The sequence below is a fragment of the Hibiscus syriacus genome, unplaced genomic scaffold, assembly GCF_006381635.1.
Source record: "Hibiscus syriacus cultivar Baekdansim isolate YM2019G1 unplaced genomic scaffold, ASM638163v2 tig00110206_pilon, whole genome shotgun sequence".
Classification (NCBI taxonomy): Eukaryota; Viridiplantae; Streptophyta; class Magnoliopsida; order Malvales; family Malvaceae; genus Hibiscus; species Hibiscus syriacus.
Genome location: NW_024062627.1, coordinates 1537379 through 1564680, shown reverse-complemented (window position 1 = coordinate 1564680; position 27302 = coordinate 1537379). Strand labels below are relative to the sequence as shown.

At 31.9% G+C, this 27302-nt stretch overlaps 3 protein-coding genes across 3 annotated transcripts; 1 reads left to right on the top strand and 2 right to left on the bottom strand.

The window, feature by feature from the left end:
* Positions 1-841: 841 nt before the first annotated feature.
* On the top strand, positions 842-27080 carry LOC120219475. Its single transcript, XM_039216294.1, has 5 exons — positions 842-846; positions 15062-15072; positions 26031-26148; positions 26286-26491; positions 26593-27080. The coding sequence occupies exons 3-5, from the start codon at positions 26059-26061 to the stop codon at positions 26858-26860; spliced, it is 564 nt and encodes a 187-aa protein (XP_039072225.1). The 5' UTR covers positions 842-846; positions 15062-15072; positions 26031-26058; the 3' UTR covers positions 26861-27080.
* On the bottom strand, positions 8471-10180 carry LOC120219474 (NAC domain-containing protein 72-like). Its single transcript, XM_039216293.1, has 3 exons — positions 9970-10180; positions 9613-9881; positions 8471-9171 (listed from the first exon to the last, which is right to left on the bottom strand). Exons 1-3 carry the CDS (start codon positions 10148-10150, stop codon positions 8602-8604), a joined length of 1020 nt encoding a protein of 339 aa, XP_039072224.1. The 5' UTR covers positions 10151-10180; the 3' UTR covers positions 8471-8601.
* Positions 21142-24130, bottom strand: LOC120219476 (ABC transporter G family member 9-like). Its single transcript, XM_039216295.1, has 4 exons — positions 24005-24130; positions 23113-23911; positions 22034-22353; positions 21142-21944 (listed from the first exon to the last, which is right to left on the bottom strand). Exons 1-4 carry the CDS (start codon positions 24101-24103, stop codon positions 21276-21278), a joined length of 1887 nt encoding a protein of 628 aa, XP_039072226.1. The 5' UTR covers positions 24104-24130; the 3' UTR covers positions 21142-21275.
* Positions 27081-27302: the final 222 nt, after the last annotated feature.

The window sequence follows — 27302 nt, the reverse complement described above, 5'->3', positions numbered from 1 at the left end:
TGGGCCAGGGATTATTTCATCACACTTTGGCATCTTACCATTTAATCCACCTAATACCGACAAAACCACGTGACGGTTTCAAGGGTAGATTAGTCATTTAAAATTGTTGCTAAAACCATGTTTAATTAGCTAATCCATGCACACCAGGTTGACAAAAGACTTGCAGTGGTTGGCAATTGTATTTTTATGTGATAATCAATGTCTGCAAAATATGAGTTTAGTGACAAATTTCATCTTCAATCAAATTATTAAATTAAATATTTAAAATTATTTTATCCGATATTAATATTAGTCAAATTATTGATAAGGATATTTTTCTTTAATAGTTTGGGTGATTACAATGTAATATTTATCTATATTTTTCTGTCATTAACAATACACACTATGCAGAGACAGTTACTTGAATCCAAAACCTGAAAAAAAAAATAACACTCTAATTTTGAGATGACTCGATAGGTTTAATATTAATAAATATTTTAATTGTAAATTTATACCGCGTTACATAATAATTAATTCTATTTATTGTCTAATGTGATATATAATATTGATTTTGTGTAATTATACATAAAAATTTAATTTTGATTAAGTTGTATACATTATAGAAAATAAATATATTTATTTATTTTACATCGAACAAATATATTATTCGTGTATGCAACATAAAACTTAAAATGATGTTATGCTGCCAACGGTTTTAGTGATTTTTGAAAATTAAACAAAATAAAAACTTCAAATATATATAATTATACAAAACCGAAGTTCATACATCACATGGTATATTTGATCAAATTACTTCATGTATAATTTTGATATTTATTTCTAAAATGCATTTTATCAAATATGCAAGTTTAGTATAATTTTTAACGATGAAACAAATTATCTCATTGATTAAATGAATGATTATTATCCTTAGAGGATCCAAATTCAAGCACTAGAGACTATAAAAAGAAACACATACTTAAAAGCTTATTTCAATTCTTTTACTGTAAGAAAGAACTTTTTGGTCCTATATAATTAAAACGTTAACATTTTGCTCCAAAATGTTAAAGTTATTGTTAGTTGGCTTAAATATCTTGGTTTAAACACTCTTTTGGTCCCTCTCAATTTTGAATTCGAGCATATTAATCTCTCTCTAAATGTTTTGTTGTGAATTTTCACATCAAAAAAATTATTACTTATAAATATAAATGAAAATTTAATTTATATTCTAATTCCAAACGATATTAGCTTCACTTACAATTATATTACAATTACATGTGAAAACATAAAAAAATATTTTAATGAAAAAATGTACATCAAAATTTCTTACGAATTTTAGATTTGGAGTGAGAATAAGGATTTAATTGAAAAAGACAATACAAAGAGTGAGAATAAGGATTTAATTATAAAATTATATTAATTTTTGTTTTTTTTTTATTTAAAAATCATCCAATCATGTTTGGAAACATGTCAAGCATTGACAGAAAATGTCAACACTATCGTTGATCGTTTTTATTTATTCACTTTTAAAATGTTCATTAAATAAATTACTATTTTTTTCAATATAGATCAATTTACTCAATTTTAAAATTGATAGAGATTTAAAGAGTGCTTAAATTAAAATATTTAAACCAACTAACTATAACTTTAAAATTTTGAATCAAAATAATTAATTTTAAATATATTGGGACTGAAATGTTGCTTTTTATACAAGAAAGATTAAAATAAACATATATATAATACAAAGACTTTTCATAAATTTTAACAGTTATAAATATACTTTTATGAGTAGGGTCGGATCTAGGATGGATTGAGACGGGACTTGTAGGGACGGTTGTTATTTTGAAAATTTCAAATTACCATATAATTTAGAACATTAATGATATTTTTTCATCTTTAAAATGTTATAAATTTACCTTTATAACATAAAATATTGTGTTATTCTCTGATTAAATCATAATTTAATTTAATTTTTTATATATAAATTCAAATTTGATTCAATCTAATTTTATAGTCTGTATTTACTATTTATAAATTATTAAAAAAATTAAAAATGATTTTATTATATATTTTAAATTCTGTGTTGAATGAATCCAAAAAAGAAAGTTGTTTGAAGTCTAAGTCGAGATGAACCGAATTTACCAAACCAAACGGACTGCTGTGGATAGGTGTGTAACTTATTAAAGGGCAATTATTGTAAACAATTGGTTTTGAAGAGGAGGGTAAGATCGAATGAGGGATAGAAACGTGTAATTCCTCAACGTGGAAGGGACTAACAACGAGTGGGATGTGGGAACCACAACCCACCATCAACAATATGCTTCCAATTTTCTACCATTTGCACCATCCATACAAGCATTAATGGTTAATGAAGTATTTATGCATCGACGTACGTAAAATTTAATATCTTTTTAATAGTTTGAATGGATTATAAGGTAATATTTATTTATAATCATAACAAATACCTTATAGATGTAACTGTTTGAATCCAATATTTTAGGAGAGAACAACAATTCTTTAATCACTGAGATTATTCAATAAAAAAATACAAAAAAAACTTTTTTTTAATAAAAGAGAGGCATAAAGCCATTACAATAATTTATTCATACGAAAATAAGGGGACCATAGGTGTCCATGCGAAGGATATCAAGTATATAAGGCGAAAAGTAATCAAAGATAATAGAGGATTCATATGAGGGAGTGTCCATTTTCGTGATGAAATCTGTTGCTGCATTAGCCTCTCGATAAATCATCTTGAAGTCAATGAACCAAGGTTTGTTGTAGTGAGTGTACATGGATTAAAATGATTCTAGTTAAACCCCTATGAATGATTTCTTCTTTTCACGTATGATAACAAGCGGGGCAGCTAATCGGGCATGCATGGGCGAGGCTCCATGTAGAGGAATAATTGTCCCTAAAAACCCTACCTGGGTGGAGAAACAAAAGGTGTTTTATTTTTCAATAATTTCTACTGGCCAAAAGCGCGATATATGTCCCCAAAATCTCAAAAGATAGGGTATGGAACTATGGGAAGATGGGGTCAAAATGTTGGTTCAATGATGAACAAAAAGGTCCCATCAAGTGTCACTTCACTTGGTCCATTTCTTCGTCAGCAAGAGACAATATCCCCCACATTAACCACCACAATCACATCTCAAACAATTAATTCAATTTTCCTACTATCCTCAACTTCACATTAAGAGCTATTTAGAAATCAATTGGGAAATGAAGGGATTATACAATTCTTATGGTATCTATGCTCACAACAAACTAGATTAGACTTCCATTATTCCTTTTTTTATTTTCTCGAGAAAAGGGCAAAAGAAATTACGAGAGGGATGACATTATTACATTAAGATCATCCATTAATTTCAATTTGTAGCAATCTTTTTCGTAATGCAGACAATGAGTTTATGCGAGTGCTTTGCTTTTTCTTGTATTAGCTCGTGCAAGGCTATATAATATTCTTAGAACTCAACAATGGCGACTAAATAAAAATCAACTTGTCCAACTTCAATCTAGTTAATACTAACCCTCCTGCAATTAATATCAACTTAAGGCTTATTAATCATTTTCCAATGCATAAGTAAGATAATAAAACCATTGGATAAAGTAGCAATTCAAGCACAACATATTAAAGGCAATCAAACATTAATTAAGAACATCATTAATTTGAATTAACTCAAGTTAAGCTCATGGCCGGACAAATGAAGTTCAACTCATAAACCATGTAAGTCACATTGTCAAACAATTAAGAATGAATAAACTACAAGATTGATCACATTCATTTTAGTTTTATATATTTTTCCTCACTAAATTCAAAAAAATAACATTTGACCACTTTTATTTTATTTAATTAAGACATGATTACTTTTATTTAATTTTCTCACTAACGGTGTAATACCCTAATTTTGACCCGAACAATTCAAAATGGGCTGAAGAAATTCGAGGACCAATCGAAAGATGTTCTTGCATCGATTGGAGCAAATAGCATAGTCAAGAATGGCTTGTGGAATTTTTGCATTCGTTAGGGGCGTTAAAGATTTTGGTGCTCAATTGGGTGTAACCATAAATGTCCAATTTTTAAGATTTAGGGTACAAATTAAAATCCAAAATGAAACCCTTTTAATTGGATAATAAACACCAATCAAATCAAATCCCAATTTCCCAAAATTAAATTACGCCAAAGTTCAAGTGTCCATTTACAAATAGAATAACCCATTCACATGTCAGACCCAATAACCAAATTAAATACCCAAAAATTTACCCATTATAACTAATCCATAGCCCGTTTATAACATTGACCCAAATGACCCAACATATGATTTAGGGTTATGGAAACCCTAATAAATACCAAAGGAAATGAAGCCATCCGCACATGGCCCTTCCTCTTCCACGATAGTAGCCGCTCAAGCAAGTGGTCCATTGCACCACATCAGCAAGGCACGACCCCACACAGCAGCCATGCACGCCCCTCAACTGCCTCCACAGTCGCCCCAGCAAAGCATTTGGTCGCCCTAGCTCCACACATGCATAAGTGGTCTCGATTCAAAACCTTTTTATTTTCTAAAATGTCGGATCGATCTTTCTACCGAAAATCGGTTACGACAATTTGACGATTTTACTGGGAACTTTTGTTTTCCAAAATAAAAAGTGTGTTGAGCCACAAATCGATTACTCTATATTTTAAAAGTTTGAAATTTTGAGTGCGAGTTTATTTAATTCATGATTCACTTTGTTTTTTAGAAAACCGAAAAAACATTTTCTCTCTGATTAATATTTCACTTGTTTGAATATAAATATAATTGTTGCATATCATAGCTCTACTCCCAAGTTTTGTCCTGTTTAGCCTAAGTAGTGGGAAATATCACACCACCAAGGAATATTGTTTTTACTTGTGTAGGTTGTACAATGTACCTCTGGAAAGCATTCTTTTGTCTGTCACGATACTGTTTTCCTTGATAGTCATCTAGTGATGTGATCCCCTGGACTAAATTCGATCCGAATAGTCTGTAATAGGCTAGGATTGAAGTCTTTTTTACCTTAGTAGGTTGTAAGGACAACTTGGGATCCATTTTTAAAAACCAAACATCATGTAGATAACTTAGTAAACTCACCCCTTAGAGCCATTTGGATACCCTAAGAGAACTGTAATTCATGCGGTTAGGGTTTTAATTTCTCTGTGTGCTTTATTCACTGTATTTATGGTCTATTTACCGATTGAATTTAATCATTTCAGATTTTTCTAACACACATTTCTTTTATTTGATCATTATTTTAATTTTACTAACTTAATTTCCTTTTGTCTTGTTATGTGTTTTATTGTATTTTATTTTTGCATGAGCATGACATATCATCAAAGATATTGATCTCTAAAATATATGGTCATATTTGAAGGTTCTTGAAACGACAATGTCTTTCAATGAGTTAGATAGAATTTCAGAGATTCATCCACATTCAGAGTAGAAGCAACTTTAATCAAGAGACAATCTATCTGCTAAAGAGACGGTTCAAGCCCAACATGATTCAATGTTAAGGGTAGAAACTAAGGATAACGAGCTTGCTCAACTAATCTTCGGTATGAGGTAGGAAGCAAAAGCTCTAAGGATTTTCTTAATGACAGAGCCTGACAAAGAACGATGTGTTGTCCAGCAACTCGAAAGAGTTGAAGAGTTAGGAGATATAACTAGATTTTATCTGTAATCTTTGATTTTTGCTCATTTAAAGACATAAAATAATAAGATAAGGTTTCCGATCGCAGTTGATCCTAGCCCCTACTAGGAGCAAGAATACTCCGCACCTGCAAGACATATGAAAAATGTCTAAGGAAAGAGAGGATAGGCTAGCCAAAATTGAGAAAGAGCAGAAAGAGATGCAAGAACAAGTGAGAAACAAGCTAGCTAAACTTGAGTCTAATATCGCTAACTCTCAGCTTGATCTACTGAACAAGATGAAAGAGATGTTTAGGAGTCATGTGATCGCTAGAAAAAGTCTTGTTGAAGACCCCACACCTCCTCCGGGTTTTACACTTGTCCACATTCCTAAGCACACCATTGGGCATTAGGAAATCCAACCACCAGTTTTGTTCTCTGCTGAGAACCCACCACATTAGGTTAGAATTTCATTCCCCACTGATTATCATGTTGCATTTGGGATGAAGCTAGAAGATTTCTATGCTGATAATGAGGTCCCTGATTTAAATGAATTAGCTGAGAAAGAAAAATCCACCTAACAACTAAAAAATATAGAGGAGATGATAAAATCTAGGGAGATGGTCGAGTCATTTTATGGGTATGACGCCAAAGAGCTAAGTTTGGTCCTCGAATTGGTCCTCCCACCAAAGTTGAAAGCTCCAGATTTTGAGAAGTATGATGGGAACACCTGCCATTCGTCTCACATCACCATGTATTGTTAACGGATGAGTGGCTATGTGGAGAACGAGAAACTATTGATCCATTATTTTCAATATAGTTTATCCGAACATGTTTCCAAATGGTATAATCAACTAAGTCACACTCAAATTTGTTCTTGAAAAGATTTAGCTCAAGCCTTTTTGAGTAAGCACAAACACATTACAGATATGGTCCCTACTCAAAAAACGTTACAAAACATGGAGATGAAGCGTAACAAGAGCTTCCGACAATATTCGCAACGATGGAGGGATGTTGCTCCCCAAGTACATCCACCAATAACTGAAAGGGAGTTCACTACGTTGTTCATCAATACATTAAAATCCCCTATATTAATTACATGATAGGGGTTGCCACTAAGAATTTCTCTAACATCATCATGTGTGGAGAAATGATTGAAACATCTATAAAGAACGACATGATAAGAGGCACCGACAATACTAACGTCGAGAAAAGAGTCGAGGTTAATACATTGAAATCTTATTCAACTAATCATGAGATCAAACCTTATAGACTGATCCGAGAGAAGACTCATATTGGTTCAATTCCAATGACATATAAAGAATTGCTTCCAATACTGGTTGAGAAGGATCTCGTGACTCCGGTTCATATTATTTATGACAATATGTAGGCATAAATTGTATCTTCAGAAAGTCTTATACATATTGTGTTAAAATATTATTAACTGAGGGAAAACTTATATGTTAGAAAATTCATTTGGTTGATATTAATTTATAACTATTTGTGTTGTGAAATTTAATAAAAAAATGAAAAGAGAATAAAAAAGTAAATAATTGAACAACATTGGAGAAAACATGAGAATTTAAAATGAAATCTTAGAATAAGTTAATGCAAATGGAATATGTGTTTTATCTTTCCACATTTTAAATGAATTGAGAATGTAAATGGTCGTGCCTAAATTATTTTATTCATTCCACCAGTTGTTGAAGAGTCTATTTTATCTTCTTTTCTTTTCAATGAAAGTGGAATGATAAAGACAGAGTGAGAGAGAGAAAATGTTTAGGAACATACATTTCACGCAATGGTATTAATTCATTTCAATATTGGTGGAAGATTCTCTATTCCAATTTTGATAATAAACCCAAAAATAATTTCAGAAAATTGAGTTAAATTTCCATTACATTAATTATTAACAAGCTAGTTTCCATTTTAATTCTGTAGTTAAATTGAGTTAAATAATAGTGCATCTATTATATAGGTAGGTGCCCAAAATATAACATTAAAAACAGGCTTAATCTTAAAATAGGTATCCAAAGTATTTCTAAAGTTAACTTTAGGTGTCTAAAGTATTTTTCGTTAAAAATAGTTATCTTTAGGTCGTTGGGTGGTTGGTCGGTCGAACAGTGTTGGGTATTTGGCCAATTGACAGTTTTGGTGGCGGCCGACGATGTTAAGAGATTGAAATTAGATTTTTCGGGATTTTTTAGTTTTTTTCTTCATAATTTCAGAAAATATTGAGATTTTTCAAATAAATTATAATTTTAAGTTTTTTTTAAAAAAAATATACTTTTATATGCCAGACATGTGTTACTTAACGGTTGAATTTAACGGACGTTACAGTCCATACACCTAAAAATATAATGTCGGAAACGTTAGGTACCTAAAAGTGTAAAGGATATAACTTTAGACACCTAAAATTAAATTTGGATATACCTTGAGCACTTATTTTTGCATTAAGTCTAAAAATAATTTAACTTTTGTTAGTTAATTTGACTTCAATTATTTGAGAAAATAAATTGTACAAATATGTACAATTGTGGGGAATATTGCATTTATTATCTAAATAGGTGCCCAAAATATAATATAAGAAGATTTTCTAATTTTTATTAAATAAAACAAATTGTACAATTGAGTGCAAATGTTGCATCCACCGTTTAGCTAGGAGCCCAAAAGATAATGTATCAAGATTTTCCAAATTAGTCAATTTCAAATTTCAAATTTATTAAATAAATATTGGATACAACACACTATATTTTTCATAAAAAATAAATTTAAATTTTAAAAATAATATCACTAATAAGAGTATTAATAAATTTCAAACATAAATTAGAAAACAAATATAATTAAATAAAAATATTATTAACTATCAACTCAGTTAAATAAATCAACTCATCAATTTCTTCAGAGTTTTCATTTTGTTACCATTGCACAAAATCTTGAAATTCCTCTCCTATTAATTATCATATACTATTTATTGCCTAAACCCAAACCCACTCCACTGAGTCGGGTACCGGAATCCGGACCTGTCGATTGAGTCCTGGGTCATCAGCCCACTTGAGTTCTGTTGAAAAAACACCGAGTTATCAACTCGCTGAGTTCTGAGTCCACTTTGTACTTCCTCTTCGACCGATCTACCAACTTTACTCGCTGACATATCCATCTGGCTTAGTGCAGGCGGCATCGTTGGGACATACAAGTCATTATCTCCATAACTCGGAATCCCCCGAGTCTGGGTTTGTCCATTGGGAACCAACTCTGGCACCGAGCTGAGCCCCGCAAGACTCGCCCAATCTAAATTCCCACAACCCAGGTTGTGGAACCCAGTTTTCCCATCATTCTGAAGCGTTTTCAACGAGTTCACTCGTGGCAGAGCAAAGAAACGATCGTCTAAATCGGGTAATGACTCAAGCATGTCGTCGAGATGGGGAGAAGAAGACGATGACGAGCCATTGTTGCTATGCTCTTTGCTTGGAACAGTTGAAAATGATTTTTGAGCACTTGACTTCTTCTTGTATATTCTACATAAAACCCAATCATCCAACTACAGAAAAAAACACACATAATTAATCAAATAATGCTATACATGATTGATAATGAAATCTCTTTTTCTATTATAAAATGTTAACAGTAATCTCATCACATTAGTTAAAACTTAAAATGATATATATCTAAAAAAACAAGGTTGACTTTAATGTGAATAATCACTAAAACTAACTACTTTTTTGAGTTAAAATTTCCATTAAACAAGCATAAAAAACTTGCTATATAAGGTGTCAATAAAACTCAATTTAAGAAAATTAAAAATTTTAACTTAGTTGTTAAAAAATTCAACTTGATTTAATTTGATTAGTAATTGTATAAATTTAATTTAAATAAAATTTATCAAGATTAATTTTTTTTTAAAAATAATTTGACTGGATCGAATATTCTTCCTACGTTATATTTTGACGGCTAGAGGTTTAGAAATGATAAAATATATTACCTTGGAGCTACCATGTTTACGGGAAGTTCCCAGGAGTCTATATTCATGCATAATCCAATTCGTTTTGGTCCCTTTAGGTGCTTTTCCGACGTAAAAAACTAGGGCTTTCTTTATACCAACTTGCTGACCATCACTCAGAATAACTTTATCAGTTCCGGTAGCTTTCCAATACCCGGAACCGGCGACTCTATTGGGTCGTGATCCGTTGGGATACTTCCGGTCTCTTGGACTGAAAAAATACCATTCTTTTTCACCGAATATAGCTTTATCTACGCAAAATGATACATATTTTGGTTAGCCAAAGAATAGGCATTCATTAATAAGCAGAAAAAAGGGATTGAATTTGATTTAACCTACTCGGTAAAACCCAAGGATCAAATTTGTATAAATCAATTTCGCCAATGATTTGCAGAGAAAAATGATGCCCCGCAACTTTCCTGCATAAATATTGCACTAAAAGCTCTTCATCCGTTGGATAAAACCGAAATCCTGGTGGCAAGCTCAGTTGTGCCAATGGGTCAGTTTCTGGGACTCTCATTTTCTCGACAACCAAACAGGAAATTTAATTGAATTTGATTTGAGAAAATTGAATGAGAAAATTTGGTTTTTTTTTTTTTTGTCTTTCTGAGTGTTTGGGGATTGGGAAGGTATTTAAATAGAAGAGACGGATAGTGTTGAACGCGAGACTATGCGGGCGTACCCGCCTTATTTTCGAAATGGAAAACCACTTTATTTTTTATCACCATTAAAAGACTGCCACGTGCCTAAATCTTGCGGCCGACCTTATCCGACCGAGTGGGTGCATGAACCCTCACCAAAAAATTACAAAAGTGAGTCATCAATACTTAAGACACGTGTCCTTTGCCCATTTTGTTTTCTATGGAACCCATAATGTCCAAAAGGTTGTACCTGAAATTTTCATAAACCATGATTTTATCAAGCAGGGCGAAACTAATGAAGGCAGGAAAATTCAGTGCCACTGTTAATTTTCTACTAATAAATAATTAAAATATAATTTTAAAATAACAATAATTGATTAATTAAAACAGAAATAAACTAATAGATAGATAATCAAATAAACAGTTTATCCAAAATTAAATGTGACTTACAATCAATACTTACTGTTTATTTTTTATTCTTTTATGTATTTGTATAATATTTATTATCGCAATACATAAAAACCACATCTAAAATATTATATATAGAGATTTGATAAACATATGCTTTATGCTATATAATATTTTAAATTATTAAATGTTCCAAGTATTAGCCAGCTATTGCATACAAATGTGGGAGTTAGGCTAGAATTCTTTCGACGAATATAAAGTTCAGAGAATGATGATAAATAAATAAAAGAGGGAGAAAATTGGTGGCTATAGTCATTCCATGACACGTTTACTTGACTTTTTTCAAGGTTTCTTTTTTAGTTTATTTGAATTAGGGTTTTCTTTCACTCAATAACTTCTATGGATGGCTTACAAGTTTTAATGCATTACATGGGTTTGGACCATTTTGAGTAGTTGTAGCACTTTAAAAAATAACAATCGAGTGGTTTTCCAAAGAACTAGATTCTTCTCATCTTTTTCTCTTTATTATTATTATTATTATTATTATTCAATTGATTTATATGCTTGTCACATTGTAATGGTTCCATCTAGCTTTTAAATCAATCATACCAATCTATATGTAATACATTTCAACTCCCAAGATTGTGATTGATTCATTCTAAATTGTCCTTTTTGGATTTTTGGTCTCTTTCAAAAAAAAAATAAGTGGAAGCTTTTAGTGAAGGATAAATGGCATTGCATAAAGTTTTTGAAGTGTTTGGTGGGTCAATGGGACATGTAGAGGAGGTTTAGCTCACATAAACTGGCGTATGGTGTTAAATGAGATCAATGGGTGCAAATTGAAATAGTTTATGTGCTATAACCAACATGGAAATTAGGTTTATACCTTTAGGTAATAAATGTCAAAGTCAAAATAATTAATCAACTAAATTACTATTTTATATATAACTAGCGGGGTAAGTATTCAATCGAGTTGAGCCAAATTTTTTTGATCTAGTCGAATTGACGAATCCTATTTTATGATTCAAATTTTATTCCAAATTTTTTCGAGTTGAAACAATTTTATAGAATCCGGGTTAACTCAATTATAAGATATATATATATATATATATATTCACATATGTAAGTACGATTTGTAAAGTTATTTACTAAATTAAATACCATCTAAAATTATAAAATAATAAAAATTTGTACAATTATTTAATAAATTATATGACATCTAAAATTATAAATTATTTTAATATTATTATTTTTAAAGAAGATAATTTTGAGGAAAGAATATTGATGATAGTATAAAATAGTCAAATCATTGATGAGAAGAAAGAAATTATTAAAAAAATACAACTAAAGCGTCAAATTGAATAGAATGCAAAGTTGAGTGACTAAATTGTAAAAGAATATTTTTTTTGTTAAAATTAAAAATTAAGGATACATAGATATTTTATAGTGGCATTGGAGCATGTGGTTCAAGTTTAGTAAAAATGCACTTAAAAATGAAAGAGAAATTGAAGAAATGAGTAAATCATATAAAGTTAAAGGATTAAATTGAAAAATGAGAAAATTTGTTTTCAAAAAGATGAATAATAGCTACATATGTATTCTATGGAGGTTGATGAGCGATTTAAATTTAATGAAAATAAACTTAAAACGAAGGAGAAATTATAAAAATAAAGAAATTTTTGACTAAATAACAAAATTATCGAATTTTATTTTTTTAAATTTTTTAAATTGATAAAATTTGAGATCGATTTTATTAGAGCTATAACTTTTTGTAACTAATCAGTGACACGTGGCTGAGTCTGCTGAGCTTGAGTGTTTTATTCTCCCCTAATCATGAGTGAAGTGATTCGTGTGAAGATGGGGGCTTAAGGAACCTGGACTAAAAATTTTGGTAAAAGATTGGATTTGTAGCTGTCATAGAGTTTGAAAATTCTTGATTTCTTCTTCTTCTTTCTATAAACATGTAGAGTGGGAGATGTCTTTTTGAAAGGTACATAGGTTCCTTTTGATGTTCAAGTGGAGTCCTTCATAATTACCATTTAGTAAAATTTAGAGATGATCCAATCTGGCATGTATTTCTTTCCTTTCTTGTTTTATATATAATGAATTCATTTTAAGATCATATAAGAGAAAAATTGAATAATATAATTAAATAATTTGAGGAAATAAAAATATAAATAAATATTATTATTAACCGTGAAGAGTAAATACTATCAATAATAATATAATAATAAAGCATTACAATACATTAATAATTATTGTTATCATATTTGAGATAATTATGAGTATCTATCAAGATGATAAGATAATCATGAAAGTTTAAAATGATAATAAATGAATAAAATAATTAAAAAGATAATAATAAATTTAAATCTGAAAAAAACATAAAAAAAAAGACAAAAATGTGACAATAACATGCACCACCACTCGAATGAGAAAAGAATAATATTTCTTCTATTGTTTTACATTTTTTAATTTGGAAAAGGAAAAAAAAGAAAGAAAAAACTACTTTAGAAATTTCAGTATAGTGGATATACAAATTTGACAAAATAAGCGGAATGAAGAAAATTAAAGGGCTGGTAAATCTAATGTTTTTTGTTGCAAATTAAACACAAAATCAGAGTATGTGGGCATGGAATTGAAACAAATACAAGCTGTAAGTCAAGTGTATTGAAATTGTTAGAATTAATTGCCAATTTTTTAAACAAGTGGAAATTTCAACACATTTTATAAACGTGAAAAATGTTTTGGACATCGTTTCAAATTTTTTCTTCTCCATGTTCAATGGTTTAAGTCGGTTCTTGACTACTCCGTCCACTAGTTTTTATTTATGGTCTTGCCCACTGATTTTTCTTTCTTTTTTTCTTTTAATTTCTTTAAGGAGCATAGCAGCCCTTATGTGATAATAACAACAATAATATCAATAATATCAAAGTAGTCTATCCTTTGACGAAAGGTAAAATTGTATAGATGATCATCTACTTTTTGAAATGTATAAATATTTTTTACCGTGAGGTCAATCCTTTTTTGTTGATTTAGTCTTCTTTTATTAATTTAGTCTCATGTGGGAATTTAGAAAATTATACACTTATAAGAGAATTTTAATAATTTAAATCCTCTAAAAGAACTTTTGTCATTTCCAATTATTATTAATCATACTACACTCGAGTTTCATTTAAAACAAGATCCATAATTAATCTTCACTGATGATTTTGACACTCTCACTAGGGTACCGATACACAACCTTGAGTAACGATGCCCTCATTAGGCATCGATCTCAATTTCATAGTTAAAATAAAATTTGAACCCCATGGTATCAAAATTGAAGGAACAATATCGACACCTTATGAATATAGTATTGATACTCTTCTTTAGAAATACCAAATTTCTACACCAATTCAAACGATATCGATACTTTTTTTCTTGAAAAGAAAAGCGAGCCTCGTTAAAAATCATTCGTAACTCGATCAAGTTGAGGCTTAATCGTGACAGGGGAAGAGGAAAAGAGTGCTCAAAATTTTATTAACCATAACCAACCAGTCAAGAAATATCTAATTAATAACTACAACAGGAGACATCAAACACCGCAAAAGGTAACCTAATGAGCCAAACTACGACAATTTTACTTAAAAATCACCCTAAAAATTAAATATCCCTAGTCTAACACACGTTCCCCATTATTTCCCGATGTAACACCCTTTTTGACAGTATGGAGAGAAGGGTCCTTCTCGGGGGCGCCTTCATGGGGTCTACTGATGTGGAGGGAAAGCGCGTTTCAAGGGGTACACCTTCTAGGGGATTAAGCTGATGTGACACCACGATGGAAGGCGTGTTGTAGGGGATGAACCTTCCAAATGCGTATTTGGGGGCACTCATTTTTGCCTCGGTTCAAAGTATTTTTATATATTTTAGGGTTTATGGTTTACACTTAGTTTAAGATTTTAAAGGGTTTAAGGATAATAGTTTTTAGGGTTTTGGTTTTCTTTTAGGGTTTTAGGAATTTATAAGATTAAGGGTTTCAGTTCTGCTTTGGAAATGGTTTAAGGTAATTTGTAATGTTTTTTAGGTTAGAGTGGTTTAATGTTTTGTTTATGTTAAAGTGGTTTAGGATTTTTTAAGTGAAAGCGATTTAGGGTTTTTTAGGTTAATGTGGTTTTGAGTTTTTAGGTTAAGTTGGTTTAGGGTTTAAAGTAAAATGGTTTTAGGGTTTAGGGTTAGATTAAAATGAAAATGTTAATCACATGAACTAAGAGCTAAATGGTTTTTTTTTTATAGAAAATACACATACATTGAAAAATATTACAAAATATAATTACATTGAAATATTAGAAACATGAACATACATTGAAAAATTAGAAAATAAAATTACATTGAAATATTAGAAAACACACACATTAAAATAGTAGAAAAGCACATATAATACTAAAATATTAGAAAAGCACAAATATAGAAAATACAATTATATAAGTAAGTGTTAACGATTAAGTGATGATAAAAGAGTTGGACAATTTTTCCTATTATGGCCTAGGTTTCTACAATGCCCACATCTTTTATGTTCTCTTGAACTCTCATGAATATCCATATCATAATGAATTTGATTTGATTTTGGACGACCTGAGTCCCTCAATAGCAATGGATCTAAAACAGTTCTAAGCCAAGTCTGAATCTCATATGGGTCTTTTTCGTTACCTATGAAGGAAAACTCAAATTCAAATACATTGAATACTTGTGAAAGTTGGTATACGGGATCAACATACACTATATAAAGAAGGTATATTTGAGTGTTTTGCGAAATATTATGTGAATGTTCATGTTGGCTGTAAGATTTTGAAAGAAGCATCTACGATGGGTACAATAGAGGCAACATATGCATTGAGAATAGGATTGCTTCATTTAGAGGGGAAGTTTCGAGAAGGATATAAGATGTTAGAGAATCTCACTCAAATGCATAATATGCAGAATCAAGGAGCATTGGAATATTGTTGAAAAATCACTTTGACAACGATTAGAAAAATTCCCTCAATTGCAACCATCATTAAGGATGAAACACGAATATGCAAATAGTGTGCAAATGGCAAGGGTTGTTTTTTTTGGGAAAAATGAAAGTAATATGATAATTGATTTCGTTAACCGTAAGATTAGAAGAAATGTAATTTATGTTTCAATTGTAATGTTAATTTCAATATAAATTTGAATTTGAATTTGTATTTGTATTTCAATTTGGAATTGAATTTTAATTTATATTTCAATTTTATTTTTAGCTCATCTATAAATAGGAGCATGTCTTTGTGCTTTGATTCATATATCATAAACAACTTTCTTATCATTCATAATCTATCAGTTAATATAGAGCACTCGACCAACAACTCAAGCAACAAGTCATTGAAAAATGGTTGTGGTTTATGCGAAGTTGATGGTTCATATGAACTATTTAATATATGTTCTCTATGTAACATCAAACGTCATTTATAAGATCCTTGCTTAAACCTAACTTGTACTATTTCTTTCATATATCTTATGTGATTAACATATTTTTTTCATTTCAAAGATATTGCATGAACGTGATTTTAAAGGTTCAAGGTTGGATACGTGAAGCATGTATTTCCAAGACAATTGCAACTCCTTCTACTTAAACTAACTTCAAATCGAGAGATGCATTCCAAAATATAGAAGTTGAACTGCAAGAACTTGAACTTTTTACATATAGAAGGAAACAAGAGAAAGAATGGAGGTTTAAAAAACTTAACATCTGACGAGTCAACTGACTATGAAGAATAAAGTAATGTTGTGTTGCTGAAGAGCTAATGCTTGTATTGTGATGTAATGTAATGCTTGTAGTAATGTTGTGTAAGGTAATGTACTCTAATGTAAGATAATGTATTCTAATGTTTCTAATAATGCTTCTAATGTAAGGTAATGTACTGTAATGTCATGTAATTAACATTTAACAAACACTTAACAAACACAAATACAATTATTTATTGAATGAAAACATTAAACATTTAACAAACATTTAACAACTATAAAGACAAACTAAAAATAAATTAAAAAAATTAAACATTTAACAAACATAAACAAATATTAAAAACATTATATAAAAATATTAAATACAAATATTAATGTTCCAATGAATCAACGATGTCGTCTTCTCAAATAAATTCCACAGGGCGATGATTGTCTATTTCACTGAGATTTTCTTCGTATAACATCCTTTTCACTCTTCTCATCTTCACTATCATCATCATCATTGACATTTTCTTGATTTGGCATGAATGACGATGAAGACCCTCTATAAAATAATGACCCTGGAGAAGTATCAGGAACTATCCTGCCACCCAAAGAAAATTGTGAAAATTGTAAAAACATTGACATCGATGTCTGCGATCCATACAGAGGTAGAGGTGTTTTTGGAGGAGGAGCACCACCTGCCAGATAAGAAGCATATGAGTCTTATGCTGGTAATCATGAGACTTTAAATCTAACCATGAGAAAATTAAACAGAGATAACAACCAAATAACCGATAAAAAATTGAAACTGTGTCATTAAAAATATAAAAAAGAACGTGACATAAAACAAAACTAGTAAAAATAAGCAAAAACTAAAAATAAAATAGATGAAAATAATTGGAAATCAACACTATGGCTAATGTCGTCACAAAGATAAAAGAAGAAAGAAGCTAGAGGCGCAAGGGAATAAAAGCAGTGTTTTGAAAACCGGATCGGACCGGCCGGTTCAACCGGTTTAACCGGGAACCGCTGCCTAGTCCGGTACAATCTACACCGGTTGAACCGCTACTAGTGAACCAAACCGAAACCACTGAAACGTTCTGTAACACCCTCAACCCGTACCCGACCCGGATACGAGTCCGAGGTGTCACATTGACTTTTCAAACTTTGACTATTGACGAAAAATCAAGGAAATTTAAAACTTTCATTAAAATAACATTGTTACTTTACACAAGTTAACCAGAACAAGACAAACTGATCAGAACATTTGTAACAGACACTTTTCTTACATGCCAACCATATACACGACAAAAGACATACTTTATCCGTTACTTCTGATCTGATCTTCAAGCAGTGCTACTGTTCTTGCAACCCTATTTCCACTCTTCCTGATTCTTGGTACCTACGTGTAAATCACTTACACGCTAATTCATAGACTTAGTGAGACATATAAATCTAACAATAATGCATTCAGTATGAATATGAACATGCAATCTATCCATTCAATCCTGTCGTATACAATTCAATGTAAACAATGATAATATGATAACATATAACTATAACAATGTAATTACCTTTGATAACCTTTTATAGGCCCATGTACATTTTTTAGAACTCAAGGTATTCGAGTACATTGAGGTTGTGCACTATACTGTCACCACAGCTCGTATGGGTCCCACTAAGGGCTATGAAATTTGTCCCTAAGGACCTACTACTGTATTTGTCCCGAAGGACCACTCCTTAAGAACCATATACATATTCCCTGTGGATCAGATCTGTCTCAAAAGACACTGTAAATGTTCCAAATGATACATATACGTCCCGAAGGACCACGTAGAACCCTCGACTCTTGGCATGCCAACTATACCTATAGCTCTCATATCGTATACCATGGGCATTATTCTTATGTTTCATGTGTTCATGTCATTTCTCTTGTGATCACATAGCTCATATCACTTATCATATCACATGTGCATTTGGGTCTTTTCACATATATCATTTATCAAATCATATGAACATATATACTTTATGCATGTATCATAATAATTATCATGTATGCATGTTCATAACTATTGTGCTATGAAAATCAACATATGAATTAGACTTATCACAAGTCTTATTCCATTGTACCATACTTCTAATATGTATTCACCTTAGCCTTGCTTGACTCGATTCTAATCCTTCAATTGTTCCGGAACGAGACTAAATCTACATATTAATACATTGATACATATCAATATACTAATTGATATATTCTAAACTATCATTCCTAAGGCTAATAAGAAAGCTATTTTTATCTTTTAATGAAGGCATACATCGATGCACTACACCATGCATCGATACATCCCTTGACAGGTGCATCGATGCACTATTCATGCATCGGTGCATAAATCCTATTCGATGTTTGTATTTTAAGAAGGTGCATCGATGCACTGATTGCATTCGATGTTCATTTATTTGAGAGTGCATCAATGCACATTGAAGATGCATCGATGCACACAACCCAGAATTTACATTTTAAGCACAATTTCACTCTCTTTCTGCTTAATTCTTCATCTTTCACCTCCTTTAATATTCCTAACTTTCATATACATACTTAAACTCACTTCTACTCCATAATCACTTCTTTAAACTCAAAATTCTATCTTCCATATGAAATCCAAGAATCATACTAAATTTTCTACTTGTTCTAAATTCAATTCCATCACTTCATATCCCTTAATTAAGTGGATGACAAGTCAAATTTGTCTTCCAATATGAGTAATGAACTCTATTCCAAGATTTCATTCAAGAACTCAAAATCTTTAATCTCTCATATATCTTTCATCTTGTTGTTTAAGAACAAATTAAACTTTCCTTAAGCTTAATTATCATCTAGTGATCATAACACAACCTTTAAATCAACCAATAATCAAGAAATCACAAACTTACCTTTGAGCTTGGAGATACGGGAGGAAGAAGAAGAAGAAGAGAGTTTCCCAGATAACTCTTTCTTTTCCCCCACGTGTTTCATTCTTATAAAAGGGGAAAAATATCTTTCTTATCAAATGACCAATTTGCCCTTTAATTCATTCAGTAATTACCAAACAACCTTCAACTATATTTCCAATAAGTCATTAAACTATTAAACTATTTTACTTTTATCACCAAATTTCAAAAATTCTCATTTAAGTCACTGACTAGGATTTCGGTATGTTACACGTTCGAACCGGACCGGCTGAAAACTGGAAAAACCCGCCAATTTTTTTTTTTTTTTTAAATTAAACCAAACGACGCCGTTTGTTAAACAAGCCAAGTCGAACTCGAGTATTGCTGAGCTCGACTCGAACTTGAAAACTTTAAAAGTAAGCTCAACTCGACTCAAACTCACGAGCTAAAAATTATCAAGTTCAACTCGAACTCAAAATATAATATTGAAACTTGAACTCGAAAAGGCTTGAACTCAAAAAAAATTAGAAGCTCGATTGAAGCCTAAAATTCGAGCTTGATTGAAGTGAAAGAATAGTTCACTCAATGCTCACCAAAAGGCTCCATGATTTTGAATGCCAAATTACCTCTATTATTTATAGAAGTTAGTTGTGATGCTCTTCTATGTTTCTTAGCCACGTGGTATTGTTTTGTTCTCATATTTTTACTCTTTAGACTTTTGGGATACTCTTCTATGTTTCTTAGCCATGTGAGATTGTTTTTTTTAAAAAATTAAACCAAACAATATCATTTTGTTATGATTTTTTTAGCCCCAAATTTATTTTTTAATTATAGTTATATAATTATATTTATTATTTAATATGTTTTACCTTAAATATTATGTTGTAGTTAATTTGAATCATTTTGTTTCACTTGATTTTATGGTTTGTAACTTATATATGTTATGACTTGCTTTAAATATTACTTGTGATATAAAAAATTATTTTTTATTAAATATTTTTAGTATTTTTATTTAATTTTTTAAATAATTATGACATCGTCCGGTTATTCTGACCAGTTGAACTAGTGAACCGGTAGCATGACCGGTTCGCTAACCGGTCCGATTTTGAAAACCATGAATAAAAGAGCAGAAAACTAGTTTTTAAGTAGTGGTATCTTATGTTCCATTGTTATAATGATAGAGTTGAACTTTGAAAAGTAAAAAATAACGCTTTCGGAAAATATATAATTTTGAACTTATACCTCTCGTATCCTCTCCTCTTCTCATATTTTCTTTTAATTTTTTACTAACTGTTTAAATTCTTCCAATTTTTTCACAAATCAAACAGTGACGGATCCAGAAATTTAAGAATAGAGATACAAAATTTTAAGAATAGAGATCCAAAATTTTAATTTTTTTTCTTAAAAATAATGGGTATGAAAAATTGTAATTTTTTTCTGAATAAATTAAGTTAAATTTAACCACTTTTCCAAAATAAGGATGCACTTTGCTCCTATAGGGCTTAATGCATCTGCCACTGCAATCAAGTACAACTTAAAAACTATTATATTTTTCTTTCTATTTTTCATCTACCCTACTGAACACGCCATTATAGTTTAGTGTAGAAATGAAAAATAATTAAATTTTGATGTCAAATCCAACTCTAATAAATAGTTTGTGTCAAATTGAACATGAACGGGTTAAGCAAAATACTATCGAACACAAATAGTAAAAACAAAACTCCATCAAGCTAAAGTTTTTTGGAGGCTCACCACACTATTTATAATCCCAATTCTTGCTTAAACTTCTTATACTTCTCGAGTTTGTTCGATCTGATTACACCATGGAGATCCTACTAAAAAAATCATGCCCTTGCATAGGACGGTCCTTTGTATATCAAGCTTAAGAAAAACCACAGCATAATAGCCGATGTATGCAAGTAACTATAGAAGATGGCTCATCTAATGCTCTAACTTTTTGGTGACCCCAATTCTCATGAGGGCCAAATAAGCAACCAATCGGTACATTACAAGCATAATAGCCAATGCAACAGCAGACAAAACTTGCCCATCGAGGCCAACGGATTTTATAGCCGGATAATCTCCGACGTAGCATTTTTTTGGAGGCTCACCACACTGGTAAGCTTCATCTAGAGTGTATTGAGCCCCCATCAAGAGTTTGTAAGTATGTTGGCTAATGGAAATGTATTTGATCCATGCTATGAATGGCGGAACATGTTGGACATAGAAACCGCCGGCAAGGAAGAAAGTGAGCATGATGACCGAGCCGAGAATGGTAGCTGATTTTAAGTCCATAACCATGGCACCAAGGGCTAGCCCTAGGCCTTGAGAGACTAGGACACTGAAAAGAAGTACAAATAAAGTGTGCATGAAATTGAATGCTGTGGGTTTAAGCCCTGCCATCCAATATGTAATGGTGATGAAAACAGTGGGAAGTATAAGCTCCATGGGAAGATCTGCAACGATTCTCGATATGAAGTATGAAGAAAGCCGATACATGCCCGAAGACCGCTCTTTTTGGAGCATCATACGTTCTTGAGGGAAGGTGAAAAGAGCTTGAAATAGAGGGAAAAAGCCCCAAAACCCTGCAATAAAGAAGAGGAGTCCAATCTGCATGCATGTTTACAAGTTAACACTCAGAAGTAATGGACGGTCTAATTTGAATGGATCAAAAGGTGAATTTTGAGACATTAACTTACCTGGTCCTGCAAGTGAGAAATATTAGATTTCCACCATAATAAACCTGCAAGAACAGATACAATAATGACCTCAGCAATGTTCAAACCGGAGAATGATTCATGCTTCCTTTCTTTTACTCCCCTTTGAAGCAATACGATGAACTGTTGCCACCAAGTTGTGGGCCACTTCGCACGAGTCTTGTTTTCCAATTCATCAGCTGGCTCATTACTGACATCTTGAAGCTCTTCCTTTAGTTTCCCAGCAATGTTCATCTCATAGGCATCAATCAGTGTTTTCTTCACCAGGGTTGGCTCCTTTGTTGACTCAGTTGGTGAGTCACCTACATTGAAAGCACATCAACATTGGGATTCTTTTCCTATGCACCATCAACTTCATAATTTCATACTTCGAACATTAAGTGGCATTTGAAAATCATAAAACAAGAGTTACTAAATGTGTTCAGCAATAATCTCCAACTATTCTCCAAAGACATGGAAAAACTTCACAAAATCGTGTCTGACACTCACCCGAATCCGAGTAACATAGGATGGATATATAGAACAAAGCATTAGAGTATGAAAGGCAGACATAGTTGAAACCATGCAAAGAAACTTGAAGAAACAAAATTAATTTGAAATTGATAAGTTAAACTTGCAATGTGAAAACAATTTATTGAATCCGCCTATATAATAAATGAACATTAAGTGGCACTGGAAAAGATTCAAATTAGAGTTAATACTAGTTTAGTTCTCTGCAGAAATATAAATTTAGACCAGGGAATTCATCTATTTATATCATATTTATGCTAAATGTGAGATATACATATATATACACATTTTGAAATATTTCCAAAAACTATCGAAGTCTTGAAAGAAACTATAGTGAACAATTAAGATTTCCAAGGCACGTCTAAGATTTCCCATGCATTAAACCTGAATTGGAATTAGGAAACTATATTTTCCCAAGCCGATTTATTAAGGTCATACTTGTACTAAATTCAGTTTGATTTCTGTGCAATATAAGGGAATTAAGCATAGATTCGTGCAAACATTAAATAGTTGTTGAAAAATATCAATGCAGAATTAAGATTAAAACATACCATTTGCAAGATCCAGAAGGAAATCTGAAGGATTCATGGCAACTGATGGGGCATATCCAATGCTGGAAAAATAATCCATAGCAGCCGATCCTTGTCCAAAATACAAAGACTTGCCTTCACATAGCAGCAAAATCTTATGAAACATATAAAATAGCCTACTCGAAGGTTGGTGTATCGTTAACACAATCGTTCTTCCACCTTTAGCAAGGTCCAACAGTGTCGACACAATCCGTTGAGCCGTGCTTGAGTCGAGACCCGAAGTTGGCTCGTCCAAGAACAACAAGCTCGGGTTTATTAGCATTTCTTGACCAATGCTAACCCTTTTTCTTTCCCCACCCGAAACACCTCTCAGAAACGCATTACCAACGATGCAATTTTTGCACTTAACTAGTCCGAGTTGATCGATCACTGCTTCAGCATGCATGATCTTGTCTTGTTTGGTGAAACTATTAGGTAATCGGAGAAGAGCGGTGAAGACAAGCGTCTCGATCACCGTTAAATGAGGGTAAAGAACATCATCTTGAGTTACGAATCCGGTTTTTCGCTTCATCGAATTGCTGAAAGGCTTCCCGTTGTATGTTATGGACCCTTTGAGGTGCCCTCCTAGGCGGCCTCCCAATGCCGTCAATAGTGTCGTTTTGCCACTGCCCGAGGGACCAAGCATGGCTAACATTTCCCCGGGTCGAACCATCCCACTGATCCCATTTAAGATCACTCTATCATTATCTCCAGAAACCAAACTTTTTCCGAACACCTTACCTGCTTTTTGTACCTTGATTGTATAGACCACATCTATGAACTGTAAAATAATCAAACAAAGCCTAGTTAACATCAAATTTAATGGTTTTTTCCCCTATTGGTTCAATAAAAATGGTAAAACAAACATGCATACCTTCAAAACAACAGGTTGATTTGTAATCTTTAAAAAGGGTTTGCCTTTGAACTCATCTTCAGCCTGGGTTTCACCTTCAATGTCCAACACTGCCTCCATTGTTACCAATCCAATTAACACAGCAACAAAAGCTTAAATTTTTGTCAAGAAGCGTATATATACATATATATTGAGAAGAAGGGTTAGTGTTTGATTTGTTTTAGCTGTTTAACTGAAAAATAATTCTGCTTTAATTAAACTTCCACTAATTCCTTAAATTTCAAACATATTTGTAAGTGTTAGAGACGGGTAAAATTGAAATTAGGTTCTTTTTTAGTCAGAATTTCCGAAAATTATGTAAAACTGTTTTAATTAACTTACTAGTTTATATAGCAAAATGAAATTAATGTAGAATGGTATGTTGCTAATAAAATAATTAATATTTCAACTACTAGAATGATAATATTTAATTATCACTATCATAAAGATAATACAACTAGAGGATAGAGAAATCTAGCAAATACTTTAGATTGAAGAGATCAGGTGGGGACAATCATTTCTTAAAAATCTTAAATTCTTACATTTTTTGGATAATTTCTATTTTTATTTAAAAAACTATTTTTGCCTCCTAAAATTTTCTGAATTATCCTTTCTTTAAAATTTTATAAATTCACCCTTAACATAAAATCATATGTCCGTAATTAGTTATCAAGACCACCAGAAAATTGGAGGAAGTCATAGACCTAGCCAGAATAAAATCTTAGAAAATGTGATGAACCTAAGATTTTGATCCTAATTTGTAAGTATATTTCACCATTTTCAACCTTCCATTGCAGCTCATGTTCGTATGACGTGAACTTATAAGGTATCCATATATAAATTCATCGTCAAATTTACAAGTTATTTCAAGTTAAAATGATATGCATCAAGAATTTGTTGAATAGTTTCGATAGTTAAAGGAAATGTTGTTTTTTTAGGTCTTGGTTTGAAAAATTACATATTTATATACGTTATCAATAATTAAGTAATATTATAAACACATATTGTCTTGTAATCATTCCAAATTATTTAAAATATTTTGGTACGCATCATGTGCATGGTTCGACAATCACATTCATTCTCTTCTCTTTATAATTTTATTAATTTCTAATTAAAAAATCTAACAATAAAATATTTTGGGTCAATTACAAGTTTTATTATTTTTGTTTCATTTTTATTCACTTTTTGATAATCAATTTTTTAAAAAAAAAAACTTATGATACGATATGATCATTTATATTATCGATTTGTTATATTTTGATGGGTTGAATATTAATTCTCATTAACTTATGATGCAACATAGTGATAAAAAGAGTTTATTTCTAAATTGAGCCATTAACTTATTAAAACTCATTTTTTTCACCCTATTCAACAACAACAACAAAACTCTCTCAATTTCTCTCTCTTTGTGTAATCCATAGCCAAGTCGACACCTAAGATTTTCAGCAACTCCGGTTATCCGGTACTAAAAGTAGCTGCAACTTTGGAAGCACCGAATACTTGTTTTGCTAACTGTGCAAATGGGAAGAAGATTATTGGGGGGGGGGACACTGGAATGCACAGTGCATAATGTAAGAAGCTAGCATAATGTAACAAACAAAACAAAACAAGGAGTGCAGACATTTATATACAGGTTTCATAAATGGTTAAATTATAATTTTATCTTTAAATTAATTTACTTATATTTCTATTAAAATGATGTAAAAGAAAAAACAAAGAGTGCAAAACAAGCTGTAGATGTTGGCACGTCATGCTACGAAATGTTGTACGCACAAGGCTTCCAAAAGGCAGTTAATCTATGGTTGGCGGGTAAATATTCCCTTTCACGAAGCCACCTTAAAGTTCCCTTCCAACAACCTTCACTTTCCCATTAAGCATCCCCTTCAACAGGGAAAAAAACTATTTTTCTTCGTTTTTAATCAATTTGCCTTGCTTGTTCTGTACTGCTAGTGATTTTTTGTTTATTTAGACTGGGAGAGTTCAGAGAGAAAAAGCAAAGCAAAGAGAAACAAAAGAAGCTTCCATTGTATTCATCCATGGCTTCTAAGCTTCTTTTGATTGCTGTATTCGTTCTTGATCTTATTGCTTTTAGTTTAGCTGTTGCAGCTGAGCAAAGAAGAAGCACTGTGAGTTCCCCTTTCCCCTTCACTTTCTTTGATGCATTTTGTTTTTGGTTGACATTAGTTCATCCAGTTTTTAGTTTTAGACATGAAGTTGCTGCTTTTGAAGTTTATATCATTATGGTAGACATCTTTTGTTGCAGGCCAAGATTGTTCAGGACAGTGAAATTAATTACAACTATTGTGTATATGACTCAGACATAGCCACTGGCTATGGCGTGGGTGCATTTCTGTTCCTTATGGCTAGCCAAGCCCTTATAATGGTGGCCACCCAATGCTTCTGTTGTGGAAAGGCTTTGAACCCTACTGGTTCTAGGGCCTGGGCAGTCATCCTGTTCATTGTTTGCGGGTGTGTCACCAACTTAACTCAAATCATGGTTTTAGTCTCGATTATCCTCAAATTTGCAGATTTGCATGTTTCACTTATTCTTTGAATTGCCTGTATGACAGGTTGTTTTTCCTAATAGCCGAGATATGTCTGCTGGCCGGATCGGTCCGGAACGCCTACCACACCAAATATCGGACCATTTTCAGCGATCTGCCTCCGTCTTGTGAAACAGTGAGGAAAGGAGTGTTTGGTGCAGGGGCAGCCTTCGTTTTCTTAACTGCCATAGTGAATAAGTTCTACTACATTTGCTACTCAAATGCTAGGGAAAACAGTTTCCAGCCTTACGGTAGCGGCCGAGAGGCCAGTGTCGGAATGGGAACTTACAAATAAGCAATGCCTGAAAACAAAAACCGGGACTTCAAGTCATTGCAGTAATATGTGACTACATGAACTCTATGCTATCGATCTGGTTACTTCACTGTCAGTTTTTTCTTAGTTCAATGTCATGTTCTTAAGGGTTCTATATAGGCGATAGATCGTATTTCGTATTTGATTCATATTTTTTTTATTTCCTTTTCTTCCCCAATTCAAAATTCTGTCGAAAGTTTTGAAGTTTCTTGTATAATTGCAAATAACAGAAGACTGGTTGTCTGTGTTCCAATTCATCATGCAATGCTAGTTATGTGTTTTCTTCAATGAATTACAATGATCTTCGGTAGGCCGTTTTTATATGTTTAACAAATGACCTAGATTTTGAAGGCCCTTTTCTTCTAAGTTTATGCCCTACAGGCCCTACAGGTCTTAATCTACAACCAAGCCGTGTAGTTTGTTT

Bases quoted from the DNA above. Each gene is read 5' to 3' on its own strand.
- LOC120219474 (XM_039216293.1), bottom strand. From the start codon at position 10,150: ATGAGAGTCCCAGAAACTGACCCATTGGCACAACTGAGCTTGCCACCA. The intron at 9,882-9,969 runs GTAGGTTAAATC...CATTTTGCGTAG, and splicing joins TGATCCTTGGGTTTTACCGA to ATAAAGCTATATTCGGTGAA. The intron at 9,172-9,612 runs GTAATATATTTT...TTTTTTCTGTAG, and splicing joins GTAAACATGGTAGCTCCAAG to TTGGATGATTGGGTTTTATG.
- LOC120219476 (XM_039216295.1), bottom strand. From the start codon at position 24,103: ATGGAGGCAGTGTTGGACATTGAAGGTGAAACCCAGGCTGAAGATGAG. The intron at 23,912-24,004 runs GTATGCATGTTT...ATTATTTTACAG, and splicing joins ATCAACCTGTTGTTTTGAAG to TTCATAGATGTGGTCTATAC. The intron at 21,945-22,033 runs GTAAGTTAATGT...ACATGCATGCAG, and splicing joins TTTCTCACTTGCAGGACCAG to ATTGGACTCCTCTTCTTTAT.
- LOC120219475 (XM_039216294.1), top strand. From the start codon at position 26,059: ATGGCTTCTAAGCTTCTTTTGATTGCTGTATTCGTTCTTGATCTTATT. The intron at 26,149-26,285 runs GTGAGTTCCCCT...CTTTTGTTGCAG, and splicing joins CTGAGCAAAGAAGAAGCACT to GCCAAGATTGTTCAGGACAG. The intron at 26,492-26,592 runs GTGTGTCACCAA...CCTGTATGACAG, and splicing joins ATCCTGTTCATTGTTTGCGG to GTTGTTTTTCCTAATAGCCG.